The 20,805-nt window shown below is 40.0% G+C and overlaps 1 protein-coding gene across 1 annotated transcript in view; it reads left to right on the top strand.

Annotated features, from left to right (window-relative positions):
- The first annotated feature begins 1,454 nt into the window (after positions 1-1,454).
- Positions 1,455-20,805, top strand: part of LOC138365512 (Na(+)/citrate cotransporter-like) — a 20,682-nt gene continuing 1,331 nt past the window's right edge. The window contains exons 1-8 of the mRNA XM_069325803.1: positions 1,455-1,608; positions 5,569-5,678; positions 7,494-7,715; positions 10,784-10,906; positions 14,069-14,281; positions 18,158-18,252; positions 19,422-19,699; positions 20,644-20,781. Coding sequence (XP_069181904.1) covers positions 1,498-1,608; positions 5,569-5,678; positions 7,494-7,715; positions 10,784-10,906; positions 14,069-14,281; positions 18,158-18,252; positions 19,422-19,699; positions 20,644-20,781 — 1,290 coding nt within the window. The 5' untranslated portion in view covers positions 1,455-1,497. The remainder of the gene's footprint in view (positions 1,609-5,568; positions 5,679-7,493; positions 7,716-10,783; positions 10,907-14,068; positions 14,282-18,157; positions 18,253-19,421; positions 19,700-20,643; positions 20,782-20,805) is intronic.

The following is a 20,805-nucleotide window of genomic DNA, read 5'->3' as shown; positions in this document are numbered from 1 at the left end:
AAGTGTGAAGCCAAACAAACGCCTTCACAGTTGCATATACTGGATCTCCAGCACAGGTACATTCCTAGCTTGAAGTACGTGACCAAGCCTCCTGATCAACTATGGTTTGGTTGTGGTGGCCGGGTGGCAGGCGAAGCTATAAACAAGGTCTGGAGGAGATCTAAAAGTGTCACATCAGGAACATTCACAGGCGATCTTGTCTTATATTGAAAGAGGCTCAAAATCTATACCCAGATGGGAATCAGAAACTCAAAAATAAAATTTGCATCCAGAAGAGTAGGACCCAAAGAATGGCGGTCGCTAGTTAAAGGTCAGCAGGTGTACTCATTTGAGGACACAATCCCGCCTCTTAACCAGAGGGATGAAACTCTTGCAACCAACAATCAAGAGAAAGCTAGCCTAATGGCAAATAATTTTGCTGCCAAGATGCAAGCCCCTGACCTGAACGATAATTTCGACATCTAAATCCAAGCACTGCGTCAAAATTGTCTGAAGTCTGAAGTTCACCATAGCCCTAAAACAGATTTTTTTGTACCCACTGTAATCCTTTTTTTTTGTGCTACCGCTCACAAGGTGAGTATGGGGAACACACTAAACTAGCCGCCTCTGCCAGCAATAATGAAACTCCTTAAAACACTCAACCTAGTTCATGTTAAGCACGTACCTCAGAGCAACCTCAATGCAAAGCTGGGTGAGGCTAGCTCCAAGTGTCTGGTTTAAGCCTCGGACAGACACTGACATTAAATTTTATAAATATAGATAAATTAGGATAATGTATCAGACATAGTAGTAAGCATCCATCAGTCTCAGGAGAATATAGAGCTGCGCTCTGGTTGGCGGTTAGGAGTAGCCTCTCCAGGGCGCAAAGCTAGGGTAGGTTGGCATGGAGAAGCTGTTACCCAAGCAGCTGGTTCCCCTCCCCCCTAGGTCAGCAGGTTATTATTATATTAGGCCCCAATGACATAATATAATAATAACAGATGTAGTTGTTCTTTTTGTTCAAGTACGTTTATTGAGACAGTAAAATACATCTCAAAAGGATTGAGTAGCTTAGGCTATTTCTACCCCCCCCCCCCCTCCCGTGTTCTTTTTGTATCTATGTAATACATCACAAAATGAGCCTAAATCTAAATAGCACACATAAGCCATTACCGAACATATTCTTAATCGATAGGATAGGTAATTCCAATAGGATAGAATAGTCTTCATAATTCAGTTCTCAAGTGACTCATCAAAAATCACTTCCCAGTTTTCAAATTGGCTCACGTTGTAAACTGACCAGGACATGAAACCCCGTCACTGATGAGTACTGCCACACATCCACAAGCTGTTTCCTAACTACACAAGAGGCTAGGAACTGTGGAGGAACGTAAAGCTCTTATTTATAACGAAAAGGATACTGGCGTGGTGTAAAATATGAAGGATTACTCTGTAGGTTGGGCTTGACTTATTGAAAAATCTTTGGATGACATTTCAGGTCAATCACCACGCAGGCTGATGGCGGGGTTCATGTTGACAACAATGTTCTTATCCATGTGGATTTCCAACACAGCCACCACAGCCATGATGGTGCCCATAGTGGACGCCATCTTGGTGGAGTTGTATGCGGTAAGTGTGTTACCACAGTTGTCTGATGATGACCATTCTGGCACAGCTGAATATAGTTAGTCTGTTTGCATTTTTACTTTCAGCTCTTTATATCTCGTTGGTGAATTACTTTGCCCACAAAAGCTAGGTTCTTAAACTTACAAACAGCTGCTTTGTTAATGGAAGCAGTTTACCTTGTGCTTTTTCGTGTACTCGGGAAACAGTGAACTTTGCTTATGTCATGTAGACAGTGATCATTGTTTTCAGACGATTAGTCACAATAACGTTGCTGAAGAAATAATGATCAGACCACGGCACGGAAGATGGAGAAGCAATGTTTCGGTCCATCCTGGACCATTATCAAGTCGTGTCTTGATACACGACTTGATAATGGTCCAAGACGGACCGAAACGTCGTTGCTTCTGCAACTTGTGAGTTGTGGTTTGGTCATCAATGATCATTGTTTCTGTCATTCTATTAATAAAATTCTTAGCTGTAAAGTCTGTCATTTTGTCAGCTGTGTTACTCATAGTTGGAAGTTCTCTTTCAGTTATTATTTACACCAACTTTATACACTGTACCTTTTTCCCTACCCGGCTTTTTCTAGCTTTTTTTTTGTAAAGTTTGTTATATCTTTTAACAAAGTGTATTTTTTTACATATATATTTTTTACAGTTTGAAAAGCTACATGTTGCTGATTACATTAAATGGTCAAAGGTTAAGAATCTCCTGGATCGTCTCAGATTCCGGGCAGGAGCCGGCGACACGGCACACGTTTTGCCTCTGGCTCGAAACACTGAGGCGCTGAACAGGAAACTGGTAGCCCTTGGGTCTTTGGTAGTGTCAATGAGGCTAAAACCAATTCTTTGAGGAAGTCCATATGACACGATCCATCGGAAGAGGGTGTCAGATGGCATGGGATAAAAATGTGTCCCAATGACCCAGTTGCCTACACTTGTTGTATATGACTTCTTTCCTGTGGTTAGCTGCAACACATAATTGGCCAATTTGGAAGGAGATAACTGTATCAGCCAGGGCAGGATTCCCGTGAAGTCTCACAACAGCTGTCCACCTTTCTTCTATGGATATACAGTATTGCGATCCCAAGCGAATGCAGGAGTTTTGGGCATGAAGAAATCAAGTTCCTGTCTGCGGCTTCTCTTGGCGATGCCATTCTCTTTATTGTGTCTTGTATGCCAACTCTTGGAGCTACCGCAAATAGTTCGGTCTGAAGGGCAGAGGCCCAGTTGTTTATACGGACTTCCCACTCAAAATATAAGCCATCGGCCATTGTCAGGACAACTGCACTTCCAGCTGCACCCGTGGGGCGGTGTAGGGAACCATCAGTGTATATGATTTAAGAGAGCGCAGAACAAGGAAATATTGTCAGCTGCAAATTTACGCTGCAGAATGTTCTTGCAAAAGTTTCTTGCAGTTGCCAACAACGAGAAGCATATACGAGCTGTTGATCATATTCATCACACACTTGTTTGTTGTCATCAACAAAATGTCCTCGTCAGTTGGCGCCCAGCTCCCAGCAGCCTAGGATGTGCTCCCCTCCCTCTGTGGACTACATTTTTCTCTAATAGATATGTGCAGATTTTGTTATTGTCATGCATCATCACAGCGTAATGTACATTGTGCTGCATCACCCGGGTGTTGCGTATATGTTGTTGCGTCATCTCAGTGTAGTGTTTATTGTGTTGCGTCATCTCAGTGTAGTGTTGCGTCATCTTAGTGTAGTGTTGCGTCATCTCAGTGTAGTGTTTATTGTTTTGCGTCATCTTCCTAAATAAAATTATTATTATTATTATTATTATTATTATTATTGTAGTGTAGTTCCGGCCTGCCATTCAGCAATTTCTGTACTGTTAATTTGAGATTAACTTCACTTTTGTTATGTGTCACCTGAACCGATTCCAAGAATATCGCCTCATTCAGTAATGGTTATCTAACCGATCCCTTAATTGTAAATACATTGTTGTCATAACATCACAGGTTATTATTGACCTTTTGACAGCTGTCACGACACTTCGTCTCCTCCCTCCACCCGTTAATATTGTCCATAATATTATGTTCAATATTCTTCCATAATATTATGGACAATATTCTTCCATAATATTATGGACAATATTCTTCCATAATATTATGGACAATATTCTTCCATAATATTGACAATATTCTTCCATAATATTATGTTCGATATTCTTCCATAATATTATTGACAATATTCTTCCATAATATTATGGACAATATTCTTCCATAATATTATGGACAATATTCTTCCATAATATTGACAATATTCTTCCATAATATTCTTCCATAATATTATGTTCAATATTCTTCCATAATATTATTGACAATATTCTTCCATAATATTATGGACAATATTCTTCCATAATATTATGGACAATATTCTTCCATAATATTATGGACAATATTCTTCCATAATATTATGGACAATATTCTTCCATAATATTATGGAAAATATTCTTCCATAATATTATGGACAACATTCTTCCATAATATTATGGAAAATATTTGTCCATATTCTTCCATAATATTATGGAAAATATTTGTCCATATTCTTCCATAATATTATGGACAAAATTCTTCCAAAATATTCTCAATAATATTCTTCCATTATTCTCTCTTATTCCATAAGACTTACCCCTTGGGATTTTACTTATTTTTTTTTTTAATATTTTTTCCAGCTTATCTCACAACTATATTTTCGCCACGTAAACTGGAGGAATCTTTTATAGGGTTTGGTAAACTGCTTGGGTTTACCACGGCCTAGGAGCGTCAAGTTGATCAGCTTACCTTAAAGTTACTTCAAGGTAACTTGAAGGTCTTATGATGGTCTTAATGATCAATATACCTGCTAATGATTAAAACATATGATCTTGCTGACTGCCAAGGACATTAGGGGAAATAATTGACCTCGATTCCATCTCTCAAGTATACTTTAGTCAATGACAAATCCAAACTGCGTATTTACACTGAGAATTAACTCTAGTGTTTGTTTACATCTTCAGTGGTCAGCTGTGTTTATGATACACGACCCCGACAAGATAGCTGTTATGTGTATTATTGCTTGTTAGTCTTAAAGTTAGTTCTTCCACTGTTACGCAGTAATTATTAATACATTGTCTGGTCTCTTCTCTGGCTCTCAGTAAATTTTAACTCTACAAAATTTACTGAGAGCCTCATTGTTGTGTTATCTTTCTGGTCTTACTGTTGTGTTATCACTCTGACCTCACTGTTATCTCTGGCCTCACTGTTGTGTTATCCATCTGACCTCACTGTTGTGTTATCCCTCTGACCTCACTGTTATCTCTGGCCTCACTGTTATGTTATCTCTCTGAGCTCACTGTTGTGTTATCTATGGCCTCACTGTTATGTTATCTCACTGTTGTGTTATCACTCTGAGCTTACTGTTGTGTTATCTATGGCCTCATTGTTATATTATCTCACTGTTGTGTTATCTCTGACCTCACTGTTGTGTTATCTCTGACTGTTGTGTTATCTCTGACCTCACTGTTGTGTTATCTCTGACCTCACTGTTGTGTTATCTCTCTGACCTCATTGTTATCTCTGCCCTCACTGTTGTTATCTCACTGTTGTGTTATCTCTGACCTCACTGGTGTTATCTCTGACCTCACTGTTATGGTATCTCACTGTTGTTATCTCTGGTCTCACTGTTATCTCACTTAGCTTACCGTTGTGTTCTATAGCTTCACCGTTACAGGTGTCGTCAGTGTGTGCTCAACCTATGACCTCACCCCAGTCAGCCTCAGGCCACACACACACGACTGAGGCTGACTCCATACACAGTTTCAAGTGTAGATATGATAGAGCCCAGTAGGCTCAGGAACCTGTACACCAGTTGATTGACAGTTGAGAGGCGGGACTAAAGAGCCAGAGCTCAACCCCCGCAAGCACAAATAGGTGAGTACACGCCCGTCTTTCTGTTTACAGGGACAGAGTGATGAAGACGAGACTGATAAAGAATTCATGGACCTCAGTGTGTATCCTCCTCACCAGAGCCAGATGGAGCTGGCTCCTTCTGTCCAAAAGCGGGACCCCAGGTAAGGGTTATATATTGAAATGTTTAAATTATAAAATGTTTCGGAGGTGACTACCTTCTGATGAACAAATCAACAAGGGCCGTGGCGAGGATTCGAACCTGCGTCCGGGAGCATCCCAGACGCTGCCTTAATCAACTGAGCTACGACAGTCGACTACGATTTTTGTCGTAGCTCAGTCAATTAAGGCAGCGTCTGGGATGCTCCCGGACGCAGGTTCGAATCCTCGTCACGGCCTTTGTGGATTGGTTCATTTGATGCATCACGCTATTGTGATTTTTGTGTGTACCTTTTGATATTAGCTATGTCAACTTTTTGTATGGGTTTCGGTATGTAAATATTTATCGTATAGTAGAGGTCTTCTCACTAGTTGGGAAGGGCTTTTCTTTGTGTTTATTAATTCATTAATGTGTGTATATTTTGATGTGCAGCAGCGCTCTGGGGTTCATATAGTGTTCATATTACATGTCAAGACACGGCTTTACTAGGTTGCCTAAAGGATAGCTGTGGAAAGGTTTATCCTTTGAAATCTAGTTTCAGTTGTCATTGAAGAGCAACAGCACAAAGCAGTAGACCTGTTTCACTACGGTATATATATTTTAAAAGTGGGTCTTTCTATCACAACTCTGAGGAGATGTTTGGGATGCTCACAAGAAACAACACTGGGAAGCGTTGTGTTTTATCTTACGTTATCTTCCTAGCATGGCTGTTCTTATTTTTAGCTTTTAGATTCTAATATTATCAACATTTAATATAGAAGATCGACTTGAGAATGGTCCTGGGCGGACCGAAACGTCGTCGTCCCTTCACTTTCTAGTGTGTGGTTTGGTCAACATATTTCAGCCACGATATTGTGACTCCTCGTCTGCATTTAATATAGAAGTTTAAATGTGTACAAGAATATGTTGTGTAGGTCAGATGACTTTCCCAGCCAGTCAAGCTTGTAACCCACAAAGTAAACTGAGCACTTGATCACGGTCGACGATGATTCACTGTATTCTATAGGTTAGCAACCAACTCGTCCTCTTAAAATAACGTTGCTTTTCGCTCGTATGCGCGCTATGGCCAAAAATAAATGTAATTTGAAATGAAATCGGCTCACGAAAGTGACGTACTGTCCCGTTTTCTGTTTGAGTCTTCCGGCTTACTCGGAAAGGTTAAGAGAGGAAACTTTCAGTTAACGGTTTTCGTGACGTTTTGAAACTTAAGAAGCATTTCTTGCCCTCCTAACCTATCAGAGGACCCTTAACTTGCTGTTGTGGAGAAGAAAAAGAAATGCAAAATTTATTTTCAATTATTTTTCATTTTTAAATTATGTCCATTTTCGGTCGTACGGGCAAACTGCCAAATTCAGACGAAATTTGTTATAGGACAGGTTGGTTCAGCTGTTATTTTCCTTCCAACATGCAGACGGAACTGACGCTCCACGTGACTGTATTCACTTGTTTTGTTGACGCGTCACACGCCATCAGAGGAGCAGTGCTACAACCACTCGAAATTCCAGGATGTTTCATTGACAAGAAATAATTTAGTAATTTTGGTTAGGTAATCATTCATGCCTTTATTTCTAGGTCAGCGCTTGTTCACTTCAACAGTGGTGTCAATATGTGTATACCAAAAGCCCCCAAATTATTGATTTTCTTCAATTTGGTAACAAGACTTTGTTTAATTGCAACAGTCTTTATAATTATTGCACATTTATCTTGTTACATGTTTTGTCCAGTTACAGAAAGTAGTTTAGATTCACCGAGGCAGATGGAGTGATTCGGGCTAACAAACTAATCGCTGATAATGTTCTGAAAGTGTTCATCTTGACAGCGAGTGCAAGAATGGCAACTTGGAGCAAGTGAGTGTGAAGAAGGTGGATATGACGTCTAAGGACGCGGACAACACTGGCCTGACCACCTTACCTCCCAACGAGTCGTGTCGCGCCCTCAGGGACATGTGCTTCTTGGCTACCGCCTACTCTGCCAACCTGGGTGGCACTGGCTCCCTCACAGGCACCGGGCCCAACCTGGTCATAAAGGGCGTCCTTGCCAGGTTACTGACATTTGCTTCAACATATAAACTCCAATCACTACACCACCCGAGGCCAATGAGAAAAGTTCCGGTTATTAAAAATATACTTTTCGCAACTTTTCACTTCTATTGTTAACATTTTTTGAAGCAACTTCATTTAAATATTGGATTAAGAATAATTAATCGGATAATTTCACATTGGGGATCTCCTACATCTTGGCTGTAAGACTGCGGATAGCTAGAGGCTGCTACACTGCTCATTCTTCTCTAAGTGGACTTGACGTTGCTGAACGCAACACAGCAACATCAAGCACAGTTGCTGCATGAAGGCTACTTTAGCCTGCTGCATGTTCATGGGAAGCTTTGCTGGTATTATCTTGCAGGAAAGTTCTTTTGGGATATCCAAAGAATGAAATTAATCCACTGGTGAGTCTTGGTAAGAAAACAGCGATATGTTTTCAAATTAACTGCAAATTTTCCTTCGGCGGTTTCCAGAGGTTGATTGCTTCACAGGTGCACTGGTGGCGGTGTTTCCAGAGGTTGATTGCTTCACAGGTGCACTGGTGGAGGTGTTTCCAGAGGTTAATTGCTTCACAGGTGCACTGGTGGAGGTGTTTCCAGAGGTTAATTGCTTCACAGGTGCACTGGTGGAGGTGTTTCCAGAGGTTAATTGCTTCACAGGTGCACTGGTGGAGGTGTTTCCAGAGGTTAATTGCTTCACAGGTGCACTGGTGGCGGTGATTTTGGATCATTCTCTACTATCGCATGACCAAATATGGGATATACTACAGACACCAAAACTGTTTACGTCTGTACTAATATCTTTTTAATTTCTTCACCGCAGGTTTGAAGACTATTTGAGAGCTCTGCGGGCTTGGGTTTATGAAAGACTATGCTTAAGACGCACCTGCATGATAACAACCTATATTAAAGGGCTCAAACTATTGCATTATAATAAAGCATGTTACTACTGTTTACTTTCACTGGAAGACTTAGTGAGGACAAGGAAGACGAGACTGCTTGGCACCAACGTGCTCATACGATTCCTGAGGAGGAACTGGACGGTAAAGCGACCATGACTAGAGTGCCTTTTCCTGTCAGTAGTGCCAGACGAGCGAGCAGTGCCCATGGACCAGACGCGACTGAGGCGGACACACTCTACAAGGATACTAAGGTGGTGCTCTTGATGTCAGTGATGTATGCTGCAGACCTCGGTGGCACTGGCATCATTACAGGCAGTGGCACTAACATGGTTCTTAAGGGATTGTTGCAGGAGTAAGTTATTATTGACAGGAGAAACGTCTTGCTAGCTTGGGAATTGTAATAGCTTAGGGGTATATATTTTTACACTGAGAGAGAGAATGTTTGTCTGTCCAAAGTTCGAGGCTAGACCCTTGGTGCTAGCCTCACCCAGATATGCAGGGAGGAATGGTCTGTCGTACGGAACGGACATAGGCTTATCAGGGGTAGGTCTAAATAAAATGCTTTAAGAATTGTTATAAATTATAAAGACCCTTATGTCATTTCAATGAAGTCAAGTGCAACATATGGCAGGTGATTGCCATGGATGTGTCACTGGAAAGAAAAAATGAACAACGAAAAGTGAAATAAAAGCAAAGCATTTGAGACATTTATTTCAGTGCTTCTTGAGGGGGGGGGGAGTAAGCAGGAGGGGGAAAGGGGCAGGACGAAAAAGGGGGAGATGGAGAGCTAGGGAAATAGATAAGAAGATAATTACGATAAGTGAAGATAGACAGAGATGAGACAGACTGACCTGGGTAACTCCTGGTACCCCCCCTCCCCCTAGTATTTAAACAAATAATAACAAATAAAATATGCCGGTTAATTGTTATCTTCTCGTGTGTGTGTGTAAGTGTGGGTGTGTACTCAACATATAAACATTTATTGAGTAATACAGTAATTCTTTCTCATCTAGTTGTGCTTGCGGGGGTTGAGCACTCAACTGTGTGTGTGTGTGTGTGTGTGTGTAATGTATATTGCAAGAATAATCACAAAACACGTGATTCAGTTATTGTGAAAGGTCAGATTATGGGCAGTATTGAACTAATGCTTCAAAGATTAAATTTGCTTATTATCATGCATGCATGCAACTAAGCCTTCCTCTGCACTGAAAAATACACCTTTGCTTGTTCCTCAGTGCATGCTACATGCAATCCCTTGTCTCTAGTCAAACTGTAAAGTTTTCAAAACTATTTCTGAAACAAAGTTATCGCCTATCTTAACATCGTAAACAAAGTTCTTGTAGATTTAAACATCGCATTAGCCCTTTAATATGATTTAGAGAAGCAATTTAAGGGATAAAAAATTACTCATCAAAGTTATTTAATGACGTAAATACTTGTGCCATGGTGTAAATGATTGTGTGTATATATATATATATATATTATATATAGTAGCCAGAACGCACTTCTGAGCCTACTATGCAAGGCCAAATTTGCCTAATAAGCCAAGTTTTCCTGAATTAATATATTTTCTCTAATTTTTTTCTTATGAAATGATAAAGCTACCTTTTTTATTATGTATGAGGTCAATTTTTTTTATTGGAGTTAAAATTAACGTAGATATATGACCGAACCTAACCAACCCTACCTAACCTAACCTATCTTTATAGGTTAGGTTAGGTAGCCGAAAAAGTTAGGTTAGGTTAGGTTAGGTAGGTTAGGTAGTCGAAAAACAATTAATTCATGAAAACTTGGCTTATTAGGCAAATCGGGGCTTGCATAGTAGGCTGAGAAGTGCGTTCTGGCTACTAGGTACGACATTATATATATATATATATATATATATATATATATATATATATATATATATATATATATATATATATATATATATATAAACATTAATAATTGTATAAGTATCGTTAAGAGATTGTTATTTGATTTAAAAGTTCAGCACAGGAGGTTCTAAAGTTTTAAAAGGGGGTTCAGTTCTTGAACTGATTATGTGCCTCTGTTGCCCTTTCCACCACCGCCCACGGGATGGGTATGGGGTGCATAATAAAGAAATTGAATTCAATTGCCATGGTATGACCCTTGACCTGTAACTCTTATCACTGCCTCCAACAGCTCGTACAGCGAACCAACGGGTCTTAACTTTCTCTCGTGGATGCTGTTCAACGTTCCCGGCATGTTGATCTGTGTGGTCTTGGCCTGGCTGTGGCTGCAGCTCTACTTCTCAGGAATGTTGTGGTAAGTCTAACATTAATATTCTTCTTGTTTTATAGTAATTAAGACTATTATTGGCATCGCTGACCCTTGATATTTGGTCCTCTGGGTCAGCAGCCTCGTGTCTACAAGTCCATCCCATTTACTTACTACTCTTTGGTTAATTAAATATTAAGTTACATCCCTTTGGTTATTTTTCTCATCTTTAAACTTCCAGCTATGGCCTCGCGTTCTGATGTTGCACCTACTAAACATATTGTCCTTATTTACTTCGTTAGTATTTCTTACGATCTTATATGTCGTAATCATATCTCCCATTTCTCGTCTCTAATGTTGTAAGATGATGATCCCTCAGTATATCCTCGTACTCCAATCCTCTCTATTATGTGACCAATCTTGTGGCATATATTTGAACTTTATCAATATATGTCCTATACTGGTTTAAATAGAGGCTTATGGAGGATCCATCTCCACCAATTACCACCTACATCTCCCATAGATTGTGTGCAGTGCAGTAAATAGCTTTTTTTTTAGATTTCTGAAAACTACTCTGATGTATGACATACTTGCTTGTGCAACTGATCTTGTGCAACTGATGTGATTCCATTGCTATGTGCTCTGGAGTCTGTATGCTTGTATTTATCTAGTTGTACTCCCCCTATACTAGACGGTAGAACAAAAGCCTCGCTTCTTGCGCGTCGACGTTCAATCCCCGACTGTCCAAGTGGTTAGGGCCCCCATTTTTTCCCCGTCCCATCCCAAATCCTTATCCTCATCCCCTTCCAAGATCTATATAGACGTAATGGCACGACACTTTCTCCTGACTTGAAAGTCAGGAGACCTTAACCTTACCTCCTAGGTAAGGTTAAGGTAACTAGGGGACCTAAACCTTACCTCCCCCAGTTGTACCTGCAGGGGCTACGACGCTTTGGTTACGCATCTTATCCCTTAACCGACTGGTGTACAAGTTTCAGAGCCTCTTTGGCTCTGTCATATCTACAGTTGTAGCTGTGTATAGTCTTTCTCCACCCATTCTGTTCTTAGTGTATTCAATTTGTTTCCTATCCCGACAAAATTAATACTAATACGTACGTGACTTATTTGAGTACTTAGTTTCCACCTGTGTCCCCTTCTTCCAGTACCACCCGTGCTAAATATTCTGTGCTTGTCTGCTCTTTCTATTCCCGTTATAATTTTGTGTTTGATGATCATGACTGATGTTGCTATGAAGGAACTTCCCTCCAGAGGTTTTACTTGCCTCTTGTTGTTTTTTACATCACCTTGAATCATCTTCAGGTAAGAATACCAGCCTCCAGTGCCTCCAGTCTGTCTCCCTTTTTATATATTGACAATACAGTAACTGTCCCGGGAAGTTCTCCCGTCTTCAATAATTTGTTATATATCATATTACGTGGCTAACATCAGACTTCCGTTTTCTTTTATTTTACTCTGAGATTCCATGTGGTCCAGCTTCCTTAGCCATGTCCAGCTCCAGCAAGTGCCTTCGTAATTTATCTCTGGTTATCTTGAAGTCCTCTAGTGCCGCTTGGTGTGATTCCATTCCCCTCCGTTCAGGAACTTTTCTTTGTACTACAGTCAAATTTCATGGAAACTCTTATTGAATTCGCCACACACTTTCATTCTCATAAATGGATGTTACATTTTGATCACCTGTTTCTTAACTGTTCCTTTCCTCTAATTGCGGCTTTCTGAAATGTCTTTTTCAAATTGCATTTCGGGTTCTCTTCTCACTCGGGTGTTCATTACTGTCCTTCTGGTATCATAATCTGGTCGCTTATGTTCTTTTGTTAATGTAGCTAACCATGCTCTCATGCTTATTCGTTTTCCTTCTTTAAATGCTTGGTTAAACTATCGGTTAGTCCTATAACTGTCACTGTCCTGCCTTATGACTGAAACAAATTTATCAATTCTTAACATTTTTGTTATTGAAGCCCATAATGTCTTGTGAGACCTTTCCACTTTATTTCCCTCGACTTCCATGACAGAAATCTCCCTTGCAAACACTTTTCAATGTGTGCAAGCAGATATCTCAAGAAGATTTTCTTGTATACTTTTGCAATCGTCTCAGAATGAGCTAGAGACCCTTTCTCTTGATCATGGTGTTCTCTAATACTATTCTCCTCCATCCTATCTCTCTTCTTGCACATGAAAGTTGCTTGAAACGATACGTGACCAACTAGCCTGGTATATAGAACGTGGCATGTTTCTTTCCCATTCCAGTGTGGTCTTCGGAAGATGCGTTCCGCCACTGGCACCCTAAACATGTGAGGAATGTCTCCAAACAACATCACTTCCAAGTTTCTTTAACTTGGTGAAGGCCGATGATACTGTGTGGAAGCATTAGATCCTGCGCTTTCTCTGGATAGTGAGGTCTCGGAGAAAGGATACCATTACTTATTTGAAAACTTCCTTCGAACTAAGTGTTTACTGTCTGAGTTCTCTCTCTCTCCCTCTGATTACTAGAAGGAAGGGATCCTACAGGGGAGCATTCTTAGGGTGTATTTGAGAACCAATACATTAATCTTAGATTCCCTGACTCTTCTCACATTTCTTTCAACGTTGTCTTGCAGCATTACTGACAGGAAAAGGTTTATTATCACACTTTCAAATGCATTATTGAAGCAAGATTGTCTCAGTGTTGCCACATGCAGTCTCTGCAAGTCCAGTGGACGTGCCAAGCACACCTAAGTAACCAGTCATCAGGTCTCGCTTGACATTCCTTTTCTCTGCTCTCTCATTTACAACTTCCCATTCAAACTAGTTAGATTATTTTTGTAATAAAAGGGGGACGGGTCATGTCAGAATTTGAGTATTAACCATTCAGAATAATCATGTTTTCTTTTGTAAATCACACTAGAGTCAAATTAGAACTGTTTAATAATCTCTTCAAATGCCTATTTCTTGTTGTACATATCAGTATAGCAGCGCTGTGTTCATTTATGAGAATTATTTATTATTTTGAAAATGTATTATTTTATGAGAATGTATTATTTATTTTATGAGAATGTATTATTTATTTTATGAAAATGTATTATTTTATGAGAATGTATTATTTACAAGACGTTAATTATTAAACGTCTTTTCACTGACTATGGAATCACATCTAGATTTAATAATGTTAATCAAAATTTAAAATCCAGATTTTCATATTAAAATATTTTTCAGTGGCCAAAGGAAGAAAATGATCCAAAATCCATCAGAGGAGCGACAGAAGGCAGTGAAGCAGCTGATATTAGCCAAGTACCGCGAGCTGGGACTCATCACCTTCCAGGAGGTTGTAGTGCTGACCCTCTTCATCATTCTTGTTCTGCTGTGGCTCTTCAGGGCTCCAGAGTTCATCCCTGGATGGGCAAAGTGGTTTGAAGATGCTTTTGGAGTGTAAGTTAACAAAAATTCCTTTCCCCTCTTTACTGCTACCCTCAAAAAGCACTAAAATTTACTAGTACCCTCAAAAAGCACGGAAATGAATGAATAGGTCTCAGATACTTTGCTTTCCTTTCTCGCTTCCTTTTTCATTTCTTTTCAGTAACAATTTCATGTTAACCACGCCATATTTCACACTTGACTCCTTGAAAATGGCAGTGGGGTGTTTATAATTGCAAATATTTCATAAAGAAGTTAACTTGGGCCTACACTGACCAGCTTATGTCTGTCCCGTACCTCAGACCCTTCCCCTCTACTAATTTGAGTTACACTAACCCAGGCGTCTGACCTTCAATTTTGGATAGACAGAAAGCCAATCATTCAGACATTCTCTCGTATAGGTAATCTAGGGAAAGGGGGGGAGGAGTACCAGGTGGTGCCTGGATACTCTCCCTTCTTCCACCTCCTCTCCCACTCCCTCTTGACCCCGTCCCACCCTTTTTCCCTCCTCTACCATCATCCCCCTGGTCCTCCCCCTCCCCCCATTTTCCCCATTCTCTCAGAAAATGTATTATTAAGAACTGAAACAACTGTATGAGTCTCTTATCCTCCCCTTCCTCCTCCCTCCTACCCCACCAACATGGTCCCCATGTTCGTGTTCCCACCCTCCCCCACCACTTTCCCTCTCTCCCCCTCTACCCCCATTTCCTCTTCTCTCAGAAATATATTAATTAGAAACTTTGCGGGTGCTATGTGGGTCTGGTGTGTGGGTCTGTTAGCGGGGCTGTTAGTGTGTGGGATGTTAGTGTGTGTGGGATTGTTAGTGTGTACTCGCCTAGTTGTACTTGTGGGGATTGAGCTTCGGCTATTTAGTGTGGGAATGCTAGTGTGAGGGGCTTTTGGTGTTTGGGGCTGTTGTTTCGAACGTAATCCAACATCATCATAATACCATTGTAGTCATTAATACCATCTTTCCCATAATGTTCACGCAGTGTAAGTCAGTTTTATGTCATAAATTGCAGAAAGGAGTGCGGACATACTTTGCTTACATAAATACATTTAATGAAATCAAATGATGGGACAATAATATAAATAGTCTCAACTTAAAATAAGTGACCTGAAACTGTAGACTCACTAGGCTGCGGCAGCAACTGAATTAAATCAGAACTACGTCACTTTACTCTTGTTCGCAGAGGACAATAAATTTATAACAAATATTAATAATCACTTCGCGCAAATAATCACTGTCTCTTTATCAATAATAATAACACTGGTGCAGTCTTGATCAATAATAATAACTGGTGGTCTTGATCAATAATAATAACTAGTGCAATCTTGATTAATAATAATAACTGGTGCAGTCTTGATCAATAATAATAACTGGTACAGTCTTGATCAATAATATAACTAGTGCAAATATAAATGTAAACTAAAGCAGTATACGTCATAGTCTCTCCCTAGTATCCTAGCCTCACCACATACCTCAATGCATACACAAGTACTCCTAGTACTCTTCCTTCATCCACAATGCATAAATATATTTATAGCGAATAATAATGTTACACAAAATATCCTCACCTGATTCCGTAGAATTAACTCAGTGGGGAGACGGGAAGTTGTTTAGCCATCTAAAGTACCATTTAAGTGGACTTCAGCCCTGGCGACCGTCCGGAGAGTTCTTGTTGGTCGTGTGCGTCACTTCCACTGGTTGCCAGATTCACGAAGCAGTTACGCAAGCACTTAAGAACCTGTACATCTTTTCTCAATCTTTCGTGGATTTGTTTAGAGTTATTTAACAGTTAATGAGCTCGGAAGCACCAGGAGGCTGTTTATAACAATAACAACAGTAAATTGGGAAGTTTTCATGCTTGTAAACTGTTTAATAAATATAACCAAAGCCGTCAAGATTGAGAAAAGATGTGTAGGTTCGTAAGTACTTGCGTAATTGCTTCGTGAATCTGGCCCCAGCTGGTGCGGAATTCCTGGTGTCACATGGCTGCTCACTGCCCTTCCTACCGATTTCCTGGCAATACCACGAGTGTGTGACTTCCTCTTGACTCTGAAGTCTTCCGTCTTCGCCTCCTTGACTCATGCACTGGTCTATAAACGCCACTACAATCCTTGGCAACCACGTATAGCGATGATTTCGTGGCACTCCTTAAACCTTGTGGCTAAAAACCATATAAAATGCCCACTGCAGGTAAACTTGACCTACTGTCACTGAAAGGAAATCGTGACAACTGGTCGGCTGTCGCCTTGACTTCTTGCACTGGAGGATTAGTGGCCCTAGAACATAGTTTAGCACTCAATATCAGTAGACATAATATCACCGTGGTAGCCGGCACCTCACTTGACCTGAGCCACACTCCCTCTTCCATCAAATCACTTGAAATAGCGTTGCTGGTTAGCATACAATATAACCTAACGCAATTTAACATACAAATAAGAATTATATTTGATCAGTTTTGAAGGTCGATGTACTAAATTCGTATTTTTAATGTGTTTTCTCTTTTAGAGTGCTTTCTATGTGTAGTACTCCCTTCTATTTCACATTCACGGTATTTGTAAAACGTTCTATTCTGGTCTCTTACTATTAACGATGTGCTCGCGAAATGGGGCTTATTTTATCACAAATATAACCACCTCACAAGAAACGACCGCCTCTTAAGGAAGTGCGACGGTGACTGGTCAGTGTAGCAGCGTGACTGCCCTCACTAGTGTTGACATCAAACGAGGCCAATAACACTTTGACACAAGTTCTTGTCAAATACCACTACAGATTAGCACAACAAGTATCACAGGCACTTATGTAATGAAACTTATAAATGAGAATTGGGAAATTAATAAATAATGATTATTGTTGTTGTATTCGAATATTTCAAAGTTTATATCTTGAGTTTTTATCAAACTAGGAAAATTATATAGAAAAATTACCAAATTATCAACGCTTAGAACTTAAAAGTACCAAGTAGCAAAAAATGTACCAAATATTGTACGAAAGTACCAGGTTCGGCAACCCTGAAAAGGTCCCTAGGCCAATAAACTAGCTCGCAGTTTCTCTTGAGACAATTAACCTCAAGTAAAATACCGGTGAGTAGCGTACCGGTGTGAATCTTAGCCAATCAAGTCACAGTCCTGCATCCGTGTCATCTGGACTTTGATCTTTTTACACACGAAAATCTCTTATGAGGCAATGACACTACCGGAAGCCAAATAAAAAAATTCAGACTAGGCTCTCCCCGGAAATTAACAAAATTCAAATTTGCACAATAAATGCATGTTCCAGCACTACCTAAATTTACCTAAAGGATACCTTGGACCGTTTAACCTGTTTAGGTGTGAATATGACACCTATTATTATTGATAGGAAGAGCGGTGTTACGTAGGGCTGTTTATGTGTGGGGTGGTTGGTAGGTGAAGCTATTCCTGCGTGAGACTTTTTGTGTGAGGCTGTTGTTGTGTGGGGCTGTTGTTGTGTGAGGCTGTTGTTGTGTGGGGCTGTTGTTGTGTGGGGTTGTTGTTGTGTGGGGCTGTTGTTGTGTGAGGCTGTTGTTGTGTGAGGCTGTTGGTGTGTCGGGCTGTTGCTGTGCGATTTGCTTTTTTAGTGATAATCTAGTCTTGTTGATCCACCTTGAGTCTGAAGTGAAGGAACGGTAAGCTTTATATATATTAAAAATTCTCTCATAGAGTAACTTCTGTAGAACTCCAAGTTAGAAGAAGGAATTTGTTAAATATTTTCATATTATTTTCTTGTTTACTTGATAAAATCATAGGACAAATGGGGGTTGGAGACATTTGACAAGCTGCCAGCTTCCTGTTCTCGTCGAGGCCACTAGATAGTGGCCCACAGGTAAATTCAGGTAAATGTATTGAACTGAAATACTGTTGCAGGGAGGTGGATGATGCAACGCCTGCAATGTTCATAGTCTTCCTGTTGTTTGCTCTGCCTGCGAACCTCAACTTCTGGTGCTTTAGCAAACCAGATGGTATGTCTTACTGGCTTATGACTTCTTTTGAATCCCCTGCTGCCTTTTTAATGAAATGATTAATAATTTATTGTGTGGGGGGACAGGCAGCCAGTTTGTATATACGTAGAGTACATGTTAGGCTTTTATCGAGGCCTCCCTCTCCTCCAAGGATCTCCCCGGGATGCAATTCCACAACAAGCTCACTAACTCTTGGGTATCTATTTACTTTTAGGTGGACAGGGGCATTAGGTGATAGGAATTAACACGCTCACCTATTTCTGTCCCACTGGGATTCGAATCCCGAATTCTCGATTGTGAGTCGAGAACGAACCCGGCTATACTACCTGGACCGTTACGTTTTTGTTTCAAACTTGATAATCAAGTTTTGAAACTTGATGACAAGTTTCTGAGAAACTTTTTATCAAGTTCCTGAGAAAATAGCATCCATATGTAAAGGATTATGTAATGGATCATCATAAAAATGGCATCGAAACCTTGTTCCTAAATGCTAATCCTGATCTGAAACTCTTCCTTGACAGATGTAATAGTACCCATGAGCATCACACCAGAAATAAATATCTTTGATATCCTCAGAGTCAAACTAAATCTGTGCAAACACTCCATGCAAAGAAAAGGACCCAGTCTATGGAACTCACTCCCTAATGAATTACAATAAATGTCCAACCTATGCCTTATTCAAAAGTACAACCAAAAAGTATTTAATTTCATCCTCATAGTTTCTTACTTTGTGCTTCAAACTCGCACTGTGTTTTGTGCTACCCACTCCTCCAAATATTAGTACTTAATCCATGCAACTTTAAGAGTGTAATAATTTCCATTAATTTATATGTACTCTATATATTATGTTAAACTCAAATTTTGCTACAGTGAACATCTGAATAAACTTATCTGTGTAGATTAAGGACTAGCAGAAAACGCTGTGCGTGTTAGTGGCTTTGTAAGAATGTAAGAACACCAGTGTTATTTTCTCCCACAATCCTATTGTTCCTTCTTGTATATAAATAAATGAAATAAATAAAATAAACAAATAAAATATGCTTAATTGATTTGTCCAGCAAATTTTTCATGATGGAAATAATATATATATATATATGAACAATGTTCTTTTGCTTCATGCCAATTTATTGCACCTGCCTAAAGTATGTGGACTTGGTATTCTTGCACAGAGCCCAAGCGCGTGGACAACAACTCCTGCCTGACGTGGAAAGTTGTGCAGGAAAAGATCCCTTGGGGCGTGGTGCTCCTGCTGGGCGGAGGCTTTGCCATGGCTGAGGGCGCTAAGGTGTCCGGTTTATCCCAGTGGATGGGAGAGTCGCTAAAAGGTTTAAATGGTTTACACAGTGTGTACATCGTGATGATTGTAACTTTCTCAACTGCCATGCTAACAGAAGTTGCCTCCAACACTGCCACAGCTTCTATACTGCTTCCAGTTCTGAATGAGTTGGTAAGTGACTGGAACAATCAATATTTAAGCCTCCTCAACAGTAACTTTTGCATTGAAACCTCAGCTAGGTAACTCCGTTCCTCTTAATAGCTTACTGCCAAAGAACACTCATTTATACAGCTGAAGTTTCATTGCAAAGTTTTGTATATTATGATTACATCTGTATTTTGTTTCTTAATGTCCACGATTGCCTAACATATTCTGTTGCAACCTGATGTCTTTTGAGTAGTCTTCCAATTTAAGTTTCTTCCATCCTATGTTTCTTTTAAACACTAACATTCAAAATGTATCAACAGGAACTGTTGATACATATACGAAACGTATATATGACACTGTCGACCACAAAGAAAAATAAGACAGGAAATTCCTTAAGTACTTTCATGTTAATCAATACATCTTCAGGAGGATCGAAGATGTATTTATTTCCTTCGTGGTCGACAGTGTCACGTTATTCATCACGTGTTAATTTCTTCTACGCCTCAGCTCTGGTGCCTTTTGTTCATCCCCTACCCTGAGGCTGTGTGCTGAAACTAGAGTCTTGTCTCTACAGTATCGTCGTGATCATTACTGCCTTCGTTACCTTGCGCGGTCCCTGCAACATTCTCTCTTGCTTATGTCGTGCTTTTGACTCTTATCCCTAATATGGGCCCCTCTTCCCTTTCACCACTTTCCTTTTTCTGTACGGATCATGCTAGCAGTACCTCTCCTCGTATCATTCCATCTTTCCCTCATACAGGGTCTGACTTGGAAAGTTTTGCAAGATCTTGACCCACATGGTAAATTCTTCTTCCTCTCCTATGGTTATGAAACGCCTTTTCCTTGAACACTTTTCTTCGCACTTATGCTCCATTAATTCCCGAGCATTATTGAACCTATATTTCTTAAAGTTGAATTGAGATTAATCTTTTTTGATTGTCCAAAATAAATTTTTATCTTGTTTACAGGCATTAAACATACAGGTAAATCCAATCTATCTGATGCTACCAGCTACTATATGCTGTTCCTATGCTTTCATGCTGCCAGTTGCTACTCCCCCTAATGCCATAGTGTTTGGGGCAGCAAACATGAAGACTACGCAGATGGTAAGTCAGTTTTCTTTTTATAAC

Source organism: Procambarus clarkii, chromosome 17 (assembly GCF_040958095.1).
Source record: "Procambarus clarkii isolate CNS0578487 chromosome 17, FALCON_Pclarkii_2.0, whole genome shotgun sequence".
Lineage (NCBI taxonomy): Eukaryota > Metazoa > Arthropoda > Malacostraca > Decapoda > Cambaridae > Procambarus > Procambarus clarkii.
The sequence above is the reverse complement of the archived record's forward strand: the minus strand, read 5'-3'. Positions and strand labels throughout refer to the sequence as shown.